The 11,804-nt window shown below is 34.4% G+C and overlaps 1 protein-coding gene across 12 annotated transcripts in view; it reads left to right on the forward strand.

The window, feature by feature from the left end:
* Positions 1-11,804, forward strand: part of LOC126871375 (titin homolog) — a 74,434-nt gene that overhangs the window by 39,858 nt on the left and 22,772 nt on the right. For 11 of the 12 annotated variants that reach the window (XR_007691645.1, XM_050630171.1, XM_050630136.1 and 8 more), the window contains 13 exons: positions 153-507; positions 1,073-1,321; positions 1,396-1,545; positions 2,070-2,399; positions 2,785-2,957; positions 3,101-3,221; positions 6,843-7,006; positions 7,780-8,001; positions 8,643-8,896; positions 9,429-9,592; positions 9,668-9,938; positions 10,505-10,756; positions 10,847-10,979. Coding sequence is in view for 11 of the 12 variants with exons in the window: in XM_050630171.1 (XP_050486128.1) it covers positions 153-507; positions 1,073-1,321; positions 1,396-1,545; positions 2,070-2,399; positions 2,785-2,957; positions 3,101-3,221; positions 6,843-7,006; positions 7,780-8,001; positions 8,643-8,896; positions 9,429-9,592; positions 9,668-9,938; positions 10,505-10,756; positions 10,847-10,979 (2,838 nt within the window). In the remaining variant the exon portion in view is untranslated. Of the gene's footprint in view, positions 1-152; positions 508-1,072; positions 1,322-1,395; positions 1,546-2,069; positions 2,400-2,784; positions 2,958-3,100; positions 3,222-6,842; positions 7,007-7,779; positions 8,002-8,642; positions 8,897-9,428; positions 9,593-9,667; positions 9,939-10,504; positions 10,757-10,846; positions 10,980-11,418; positions 11,784-11,804 lie in introns of those variants that run through there. The other variant, XM_050630202.1, reaches the window with a different exon arrangement.

An 11,804-nucleotide genomic window follows, 5' to 3' on the forward strand; every position in this document is an offset into this window, starting at 1 on the left:
AACGCATCATCTTATATCTTCAAAAGCTATCAAACGTATTCCATTATATTCCAAGTACCAACAAAATAAAGAATTGAAATTCCAAGAGAAATAATATATTTTTTAAAGGACTATTTTTCAAAGTTACACATATAAAATGATTTCTTGCGCAGCTTACACCACGTGACAAGGGAAAGAAGCCATCGTTCTGCACAAGATTGACGAATAGAACCGTAGGAGTTGGTATGAGGACGAGATTAACCTGCACCGTACTTGGACACCCAGAACCAAGAGTTTACTGGACAAAAGATGGCGAGAGGCTTGACATAACTACGAACAAATATAAAACTCGATTCGATAATGGTATGGCTTATTTTGAATTGCACGAAGCACTCCCTGAAGACTCCGGATTGTATACCTGTGTTGCCGAAAATATTCACGGAATCGCGACCACCGAATCCACATTAAAAGTTTATCCCGATTTCCAACCAGCATTGTCACCCCCCACTTTTACAAGATCTATCAAAGGTATGTACCTGAAAGTATTCTAACTACTAAATATTTGTGGAATAAACGAAAAGTGAAGAAACGGGAAGATAAAGCATAATATTAAACAAAAATATTGTGTTCTCTAATGTTGCAAGGTTATACGTTGTGTATAACACGATTAAAAATAATCGAATGACCCGTGTGTTAAAAAAAAATTGCATGAATTTTTGGAATTTTGTAACGCTAAATGTTGGGAACCCTAATTTTCTATGATACTTGTGGAACACGGTACAGCAATTTTAGTTGATTTCATTTGGGGTCGTAAAACCCTGAAAAGGTTTGGAAATTTTAATAGTATTAAAATATTATATCGATATTTCTGTATTTAAAGATATAAATCTATTTTTAAACATATCTACTAATCTCTCTTAAGACTTTAAACTTTCGCTACTTAACTTAAACTTTACTTAACTTAGACTTTAAACTTAAAGTACAACGCAACAATATGTAAAAACACGATTGAAACCCAAAGTATCACAAATATGTAACAATATTTTATTTTCCAACATATTATTGATATTGCGATAAAATTATCATGACACAGACACTTATCGACCATCCGACAATGAGCTGATCCTGGAATGTCGAGTTCGTGGCCATCCAATACCGATCATCTCCTGGTTGAAAGACGGTTGCATTCTTCAAGGCGATCGATTCAGACAATGTTACTTAGACGACGGTATCTACCGGTTGGAAATTGCTGCACCCAATTCAACGGACAGCGGTCGATATACCTGCAGAGCAATGAACGATCTACGAACCGAAGAGATATCGCATGTCGTTCAATTCAACGGTAATCTTTGTAATTTTAGTTAACAAAATATCTCTTCCAAATATCACATTTGGATTAATTTGTATATTTTAAAGAACGGGAACGACGAATCGTGGGCAAACACGAGAAATCGTTCGACGACTACTTCAACATCGAAACTTACAAGAGACCGCGATTTTCTAGCTATTTGAGCGATTACAGCGTTCCCAAAGGCGGTACTATCGCCTTGCAAGTCGAAGTCAAAGGTATTAAACGTTTAATCAATGAATATTTATGTTATGACATGTAGATAGCTGTTCGCTGGAGAATCCAATTTCATCTCACTCGTAAATTTCTAATTTCATTAGAATAAATTCCAAGACGTGTTAATTTTCGATTTTCAAGAAACAAATGACCTAATTCCATGAGTTTATTTACAGCAGCAAGATAGCATGAATAATGAAAAATGTCAAGCATTAATAAATTACTTGGAAAAATAATAGTAAATTTAAGGAAAATAGTATTTATAACATTACAGCTTTTCTTTATTTCCTACAGATTCAAGGATCGATTCATAAATTTAATCAACGTGATTCCTAAACCGTTGATATATAATAGTAACATAAAAAATACTAAAAAGTTCAAAATTAAAAAATTCTTTCTTCCTTTAAAACTGACACGTGTCAAAAATAATTGGAGAAACGAATTGAACGAATAAATCTTAATATATTTGTATTATTTAAAATTGAATAATTTCTAACAAAATACCTACGATTAACGATAAATGCAGGCGTTCCGGCACCCGAAGTAAGATGGTTCCGCGGCGAAAGACGAGAGCCGGTCTCCATCCCGAAAGCGAAGACGTTCATAGAGTCTGGTGTTCACACGTTGGTTTTACCGGAAGTCACCGAATCAGAAAGGGGCACGTACATTTGCAGAGCTATTAACGCTTATGGCCACGTAGACAGTATCGCTACTGTAGATGTAATATCACCTAGCGCCATGGATGGTGAAAAGCCAGCCATGTTCGTTTCCAGACCCTCGGAAAAATCGATTACAGTTACTTCCGGAGAGGACGTCAGTGTTTCCTTTAGGTTCTGTGGAGTACCTAAACCCCGTGGTAAGATTCGCTATTTAACGCTAAAAATACCACAGCAGTCAAAATGACTGGTTCTACAATTGTATAAATATGGTTTTAAATTAGATAAATGGTCCCAGATGGATTAATAATACCAAAAATATGCTACATAACATGGAATTCCTTCTGTAAGAAAGTAATAACTCGATAAATATAAAAATGTTCTATTATTAGGTATTTTTTAAAGATTAGTCATTTTCACTGGTTTGGTAGAAATAGCCTCGTGTTAACTATCGGTAGTTCTAGTGTTAAATGAACAGTTCGTGTACAATAATGGAAGTAAAATATAATTTAATTATACTTTATTTTTTTAGTCAAATTATAACAATTAAAATATTACGATCTTTATTCATTCGCTATTTCACAGTTACGTGGATGAAGGGATTAAAAGACATCACGGACGGTCCTCGATCTTACAAAGAAACTATCGACGATTACGTGAGACTAACACTGAAGAGAGTGGTACCTTCGGACGAAGGCACGTACTGCATTTTGCTTAAGAACAGATACGGTTGTGACAGAAGTTTCTTTTCGATCAAGGTAAATTTTCTTATATATATATATATATATAAGATTTATATATATATATATATATATATATATATATATATATATATATATAAATCCGACATATACACAATTAAAATGTACTTTCATTAATCACTTTATTAATTGCCATTTAGGTAAAACAACGGGCAAGATCTCTGACACCTGACTGGAGCACTTTGAGCAGTCGTACCGAGACCGGAAGTTGCATTGGTCTGTCCAGCGAGAGTCGCGACGAAGATCTGCCCTACGTGAAAAGTAAGAGCATATTTCGATTTAGAGATAAGGAAAGAGAAAGGAGATTGTATTTTAACAAATAAGGTAACTAGCTACTATTAGTTGGCTACTTAATTTAATTCGACCGAGAAATTGTTATTAATTGTGGCTTGCGAATATTTTGGAAAGATATATTCGAACATTTTGCCAGCAACTGCAACCAGTCTCGTCAAGGGTTGACTAATACTAACAATGACTAATACTAAAACTACGGACTAGAAAAAGCATAAAACCTGTAGCAAAGAAGTCAAGATGGAAGATATATAAAAGATAAGCCTTTATTTATAAACTCATATACTTTATTAAAAATCATACGAATTTTCAAAGATGTATCGCTTCTAACTGAATAAAATTTCGATGGAAAATTACGTTATAAATTTACAATTTTGACTGTGTTTTAGTAATAATTATGATTATAAGGATTATCAGTGTGTCATTCGGCTGCTGATGATGTATTCTTCCAGAAGAATGTAGATTGTATCCAAAAGTTTCAATGTTATTGCTGATTGCGCGATTTTATATGAAATCATGAACGTCTTGAATTTCAATAAAGATTTTCACAAGCATCTCCTTTTTGGAATCATAAATGGAAGGCATGCGTTTCATCCGGGATGTATCGAAAATGTCATGCATTACTAATTACGTTATAACACGTATAATCAAGTGATTATAATTAGAAGTTCAGCGACAGTGACTGTAGTTTCGCTCGTACACTTGGCCCAGGTTTTAATGGACATGGTCCAAATGAACTAGAGTCGTGCTATAGTTTCCCTTGAAATGACGTCAATATTTAGGGTGATCACTTATCGAGCATCCACAAACAAAAGGTAGAAAATCTGTTGATCGTATTTTCGTAGGTCTTTTAACGAGATACCGAATTCTATTTTGGTTTTGAATAATTTGGCGCGTTTTTCTGACGTAGTGGAAAACAAGGTACAATTTATCGTACTTTTAATTCGCTGAAAGATTTTTATCCCAAAATTTATATTGAGAATGTTAACACGTTGATTAATGCAATATTAATACGAAATATAATTTATAATAATCGTTTTGTAATCTTTACACATCAATTAAGTATTGGAATTAGTCTTTTAATCGACAAAGTAAGAATATCGGAAGCATAAAGTAAAAAATTACAAAATGAGAAAGTATTTTTTATCCTAATAGCGAAAATCTCTTGGAATATGAATAAATCGCATAAATAAATTTTCAACGTCAGATACCAACAATGCAGGTTACAAAACAGATGATGAAACAAATTTCAATCAGATCGTCGTAAACCTTCGAATAAAATTATAAACATTTCCGATTCACGAATGGTTGATCTCGATGCTGGAACAGGGCCAAGTATGACAGTTCCTTGACCAAACCTTTAAAATATAATAGCGCGCTATACTATATATAAACGAAACAAATGTAATATATCACATGCACAATTAAACGAAAAGAAACTCGGATGGCATGATTAAATGCGTACACTGAGCACAGAGAAGAAAACTACCGCAGCGACACGTTGGAAGGGAATCATGATTCTCAAATTAGAATCAAAGGTCCCGACGTTGATCGCAAATTAATTTCAAATATCTCGATGGTCTAAAATAGCACAATAAATATACTATATTATTTAAATATTTGTAACATCGCTTAAATATTTTATATGAAATGTAAGGGTTAAACAGTTTGGTGAATTTTTTAATCATAATGTACAACGTACTTCCTGCAAACGCCAGAAAACGTGCAAAAATAAACATAGCAAATTGTGGGAACAGCTGATTCCTACAAAGTAGGCCGTTCAATAAATAAACATCCTAGATCGGATTACGGAATTTGTAATATTAGATACAACGCTTTCAAAAATCTCTTTCCTAAAAATTGAAGCGCTTAACAACGTTGGAAAAATTGTAGAAGTTCATGAACAGAATGAAAAGAGTAAATGAACAGTTGCAAACGTAAGTTACTCTATTCTAACAATCGCATGAAAATTGTATTACACGTAGTAAATTTACCAACAACGAGTAAACGTCAATTGCACTTTTCTTCAAAAAAAAAAAAAAAAAAAAAAAAAGAAAAGAAGATAAAAATGAAGAACGAGGAAAAAAACATTACAATCGTATTATCGTCTGATAAGAGCATGACAATTATTTTGGACTTTAAACATTTAAGCATAGAGAAATTGCAAAAAACTAATCGTAAAATTACTAAATGCATTTTTTCATTGTGAAGCTAAACGAGGAACAGAGAAGTATTGCAAATAAAAATTACAAATAAATACCAGTGTAACGATTACTTAATGATCGTTTCACAATAATTGACATTATGATAATACACACGAAATGCAGTTAACTGTAATACAGGATAATATAATACAACATATTGACAAGTTGCTACCTTCAAACTGTTATCCAATATGGCAAAAGACAAACAGCTGTTGATCTAAATCATCGTCAATGTCGTCTCTTAGCTGACTATACAATTGCCAACAAATCAATGTAACAGCAAAACATCAACGATATTATCGTCAGGACGTAACAAAACGAAACAAATTAACGAGAAATTACGAAAGAAAGGGGATGCCGTTACGATTTATGAACGACTCGGCTGAAATAAGTGACACAATTCCAACGAAATATATAACGATCGTGTAACGACAAGCAAACGTGTGACGACATCACCTACAACACCTACGACACCTGTACTTACCTAAGTTCTGGTGGAAACACCTCTCTCGTGTTGAGTTATTTTCGTTTGCCTTGCTTATTCGCCTCCCTCCAACATCCTCGTGTATCCACAAATTCAAAATTCAGTCGGCGTCGGGACGCGAGTCATCTCGTATGCCCCACTTTTTTTACGAGCCTTGAAGTCACCAGAAAAAAATAAAAACCTTGACATTTTTTTAATTTCTTCCTTGAAACGCTACTCGCCAAAGTAACAATTTCGCGAACGTTCGTATAAGGAATAATTTTATCGAATCATAACTTTCGTATTTCTCGATGATGATTCAAGATCGATTCGTGAGTAATATCATTAATCGAGGGAAGGAGAATGTGATTTTTATCGCTGAAAAGCTGTAATGAAACGTGAGGTGAAATTAGTACGAGGATGAAGCCTCACGATCATGGAATCGTCGCGAACAACGATGAAGACACGACGATTTCTCGTCTGAGACGATCGTGGTCTGATAAGGATTGCTTGATCATCGATTTTTTGGAATATTTGTATGGACATAGAGGTCAGCTGGATTTGCGTAAAATTACCTGAAACCTGTAACCGTGAAAAGTGTACTGCAAAATAATTTAATGTTACTGATACTCAAAAGTTTAGAGCATGTCATAAATTCAAAAAAAAATAACAACTTCCTCGAGTAAAACTGAATATTTCATTTATAATAATACCATTGTATATTATTGAAACTATAACACATAATTAATTATATTAGAAATGATGTTTATCATTATAATATTTTTATTTGTCAGAAAAATGTACGAAAATATTTATTTCGTTTAGAAAGCGAGCAGTGCTCCAAACTTGTTATATTTGTACGAAAATTTTATAAAAATTTGTAGGAAGATGTAGCAATGAGTGAGAGTAAATTGTTTCCTTTAGATGTTCCAGGACCAATTACGAGCGAACCGGTGGTAGTTGACGGAGGAAAGAACTGGTTGTCTTTGAGTTGGGGAAAAGCAGAAAGGAGAGGACCAGCGCCTGTCATCGCATACAAAGTCGACGCTTGGTTGCTGGGCAGTGACGGTGGCGCACGATGGGTCGAGGTATCGTCGATATTATTTATCGTTCTTTTGATATCAGATCTTGAGAAGTCAAGCAGTAAATGCTAAAGATAGTAAGATAGAATTACAATGTTAAAAACTAAAATTTAAGAATCTGTTAACGCTATTTGAAGATCAGCTGATAGAATCTGTATGAAGTTTAGGATTCATTTTCGAAAATTGTGCAACATTGGACACGATGAACTTCTTGACAGTTCGAGGTCTGATACTTTAAAACTACGATGCATCTTTGCGTAGTAACATAAATCTTTTCTCTGTTACAATCTGCCACTTTTTAAGGAATCTATATAGTAAGAAATATCTCTGTTACTTTAACTTGTAGCCAAACCATACTAACAAATCTTGATCGTAAGTTCTCTTTTATTCCTGCAGTCTCGTATGTCCCTGGTCTCAATTTGACAAATTGTGATACGTGTAAAAACACGGTATTTCGCACAAATTTCCCTTGCAATTAATGAAAAAGTGGATCAAGTGTATTTTTCTTTTACATAGAAAATTTTATCACAGATTTCCAAAGTTTTATAGCTACCTTTAATAAAATACGTACCTTATTGCTTGAAGGCACACGGTTTCCTATATATAAGGCGTTAACTTTGTCCGTAATTTCCTCAAATTGAAGATTTTGTTTGCATGAACAATCTTACATCCGAGTGAATTGAAATTTCATATGTTTATCTTCAATTCTGTTTCGTGACCAATTTTCTTATTTCATCAAATCAAATTGAGAAACGAGATTAAATTGATTTCACTATCAGCTGGGTATGACACCAATCAACGCGTTCGACGCGTTCAATCTGAAACCCGGTGGCGAGTACAAGTTCCAAGTAACGCCAAGGAACCGTTATGGATGGGGCGAGTCCGTCACTATGACGAATTCCGTCAAGGTCAGCGAAATCGTCGATCTTCCGGAGTTCACGAAGATTTTGCCAGGTCAGCTCAAAGTGCTCGAGGGGGCCACAGTCAAATTGGAATGCGAGGCAAGTGCGCTATTATTAGTCAATCGTTCGTTTCCTGCTTTTATTCCGCTCTATTTACTATTAAATTCAATACACGTACTCGATGAATGTTTACCATCAAACAGAAACCTCGAAAAAGGATATAGAGCACATTCGAGTACCTTAGAGGCCAGATTGATCAACTCAGCTTTTATTAATTTTCAATTTCATTGCATAAGTACGTTATTAATGACTAATTCTCGAAAAACAAATTACCTATTTGCACGAGTTCATTTATTACGAGAAGATGACACCCCAAAGTTAATTTAAAAGAAATAGCATTTATTTGCAACATGATATTTTTTCCTTCTTTTTGATTTATAGAGTTGATCAACGCGGCTTTTGAGCGGCTCAATTAACATATTTGAAGAAAAAACGAAGTTTTAATTATTTTTTTCCATAAGTTTCAAATATATAACGTGCTTCTTGCGTTCAATATTACATCGATTTTCCACGAAATATCTGCAACCTGTGTGCGTTAAAACGAATTACAGAGACTGTAGAATCTTACTATATGGTCGATTCGACTTTGATCAAAATTTGCTACAGATCCTCATTCGAGGTTTCCATACTATCGGTCAGAATCTTGCGAGAGATTTATGAATCTGTGTAAAATTTTGTAGATACGGGCTGATTCGAAGGTAGACATAAAATGGTACCACGAATCGATGGAAATTGATGCCAACGGTGACTCTAGATTGTCGATTTATCACAGTGCAACCAGGTGTTGTTTGACGATTGAAAATGTTCAGGAAATCGACAGTGGCAGATACGTTTGCGAAGCGAGTAATTCGATTGGAAAGGTTTCGTCGTTCGCTAGGGTACTCGTTGTTAACGATCCCAAGATCATTGAGGCTGATGAGAAACTTAGATCGAGGTATGAGTAACCCATATGAAATCAGTTAGTCTAAATTAATAGAAAATTTACGTAACAGTTAATTGTAAATATTATGATAATACTATGGATTTTTGTTTATTCATTTACGAGGAATTTCAAGCATTATACAAATATGTAGAAAATACATGTGATGTATAAAAGTATGTCACATATCCATGGCAAAATATTTGTTGAAGTATTTATTGAGACAGTTTCTATTTACAAAGTGAAACCTATTTAAGTTTCATATTCTATCGGATTCTCTATATTTCTATAATTTTCTATCTATTTCTATCGTGAGTGTTAATGAAACTATAAATTTGCATAAGTCTTAGCGGTCTATCTATCACTCTTTCGCAATATTATAATTAAATTTTCTAATTTCAACAAGCGAAGATGGGAAATACGAAATGTAAATTTTCAATCATGTTTTTTTATCTTTCTCTAATCTCTGTTGGAATGATTTTAAATAATTTTAATATAATTTTAATAATTTTAATTATTAAAATGAAACTTCCACGTTGATACGCAGAGGCTTGGGAGACGAAACGGAAGACAGACCACCGCAATTCACAATGAGAGTTCGAGATAGAAGAGTTCAAGCATCCTTTCCAGTTAGACTCACGTGTCAAGTGACAGGATATCCGGCTCCAGAAGTCACGTGGTATAAGGATACCGAAGAGATTCGACAAGATGGTAAATATGCTTTGCCAATGTTTTCCTAGTTCGTAATATTTTCAACAGATTAAAGACATTCCTACTTTCTCGAAGAACGTCACGTATTCTGGAACAATGATTCGAACTTCCACACCCTGGAGATTATTCACTCCATGTTGGAAGATTCCGGCTGTTACATGGTTATGGCGAAGAACGCGAGTGGTTCGGTGTCCTGTCGATGTATCCTGGTAGTAGACAAAGGAATTCGCGCTTACATTGCTCCAGAATTCCTGTGTGGCCTTGACGCTGTTTATACCGTGAAACTAGGCGGAGATCTGCGGATGACAGCTCAAATAGAAGCTTATCCCAGTGTTGGCATCGTATGGTAAATATCCAACTTAGCAATCACGATATCGACCAAATTTTCACGGTTTAATAATACTATAAAAACTATAAAAGAGTTATTTCCATAATAATAATAAAATAATAAGCTTGAGAAGCAGTTGATCAAGAACGAGATATCTGGCGACGTAATTTGATTTATGTAACTCTAGATAAAAGAGATATTCGCCTGTCTTTTTTCTTTTTTCTCTCTAATTTTAATGCTGCTTTGGCAACATCGTCTAAAATTATAATCGTTTCACAATATCTAAGATTCAATATCGTTTTCTACAAAAGAGAAATAAAACACAGTTATTTTAACCCTTGTACATTCGAGACGACGATATATCTCAATTCGAATACCTTTTTATCTAAATCTGTGGATAAGATATCTTGTTAGATTAATGAAAGAGCGCAGGAAATATCTCGTCTGAAGCGTAAATGATATTCTCGGAAATAAACGAGATTTTAAATAAATAAAATAATTGATCAAAATATCGAAATATAAAATATGTCATCGACATGTATCGATGCCGAAGAGTGAATCTTGAAACTGAATCATCTGTTTAGGCATCGCGACGGAATACGTTTACGTCCAAGCAGAAGAGCTGTAATGACCTTGAACCACGATGGTACCGTCGAGCTGTGCTTGGCCAAGGTCACTCAAAGGGATGCTGGCGTTTATTGTTGTACAGCTACAAACGAGGTTGGCTTTGCCGAGACTTCGACAAGAGTATCCATTATTGGCACTGAAACGCAAGATGACGAGATGTCCGCTGAAGGAGTGCCAACTGTAACGATAGTGTCCACGCCAGACATACCGTAAGTTCTGTATAACAATCAGTCGAATGAAGATCATTTTACATTTACATAACTGAATTAATTGTATTTTCTCATGCTAAAAATTTGTAGATACTCGAAGGAACCTCTCTTCGTCACAAAACCACTGTCTACCGAGGCGATTGAAGGCGACAATGTTATTATATCCTGTGAGGTGGTGGGTGATCCGAAACCGGAAGTGATGTGGCTGCGCGATTTTCTCAGGGTAAGATTTTTTATTCATTTCTTTTAATCTTACATAATTTTTATGTTTAAAATAAATAATTTTGTTCAAACAATCTGGACATTGTTCGTATGCTTATCTTTACGTTTAAAATCACAGTAAACAATTATTATTAGATCGCGGGTGTTTATGATTTTAAAGATGCAGAAATATATAAGACGCATATGAGAGACATTTAATTTGAAAATGTAAATAATCTACACGAAGGAAATTCAACGATGTAAGAAATTTGCTTTTTTTAAATTTTATATCAAAGACTTGGATGGAACTTGATTTAAAAGATGAGACGAAAAAGTAAATTTACTTACTTTAATAGACGAAATATGTAATTTAATAGACGAAACAAATCTTTGTTTAGATTACGAGTGCATAATCTATTTTATAAAATGATACATTTGTGTAAACATCCGTACTCTAATAGTTATAGCTTCAACCCCCATGTTTGGAAGCTCTTCTCGCCCCTGGTTGGCACGTGCAATCATCGGTAGAAAAGAAATGCGTATCAAATAGTACTCCCTGCTATACGATCTCCCATATAAATTTCATTCAAATTCACATATCGAGTATATACCGATTGCATAACGATCAAGAAAAGTCATAAATCACAAGCAGCGATAAAAACGTGGGAAAAGATTTTACGAAGCACGTTCGCCACGCGACCAGCATGAAACTTTACTCTGCGCTTTCGAACAAATCAATGACTCAACTTTCCTTCGGCCTTTACCATTTGTCATCCTTCGTCACCACTAGCCCCAATCTTCTTAAACAATGTCGATCAAAAATTGAAAGAAAAATCGTATAAAATCC

Source organism: Bombus huntii, chromosome 1 (assembly GCF_024542735.1).
Source record: "Bombus huntii isolate Logan2020A chromosome 1, iyBomHunt1.1, whole genome shotgun sequence".
Classification (NCBI taxonomy): Eukaryota; Metazoa; Arthropoda; class Insecta; order Hymenoptera; family Apidae; genus Bombus; species Bombus huntii.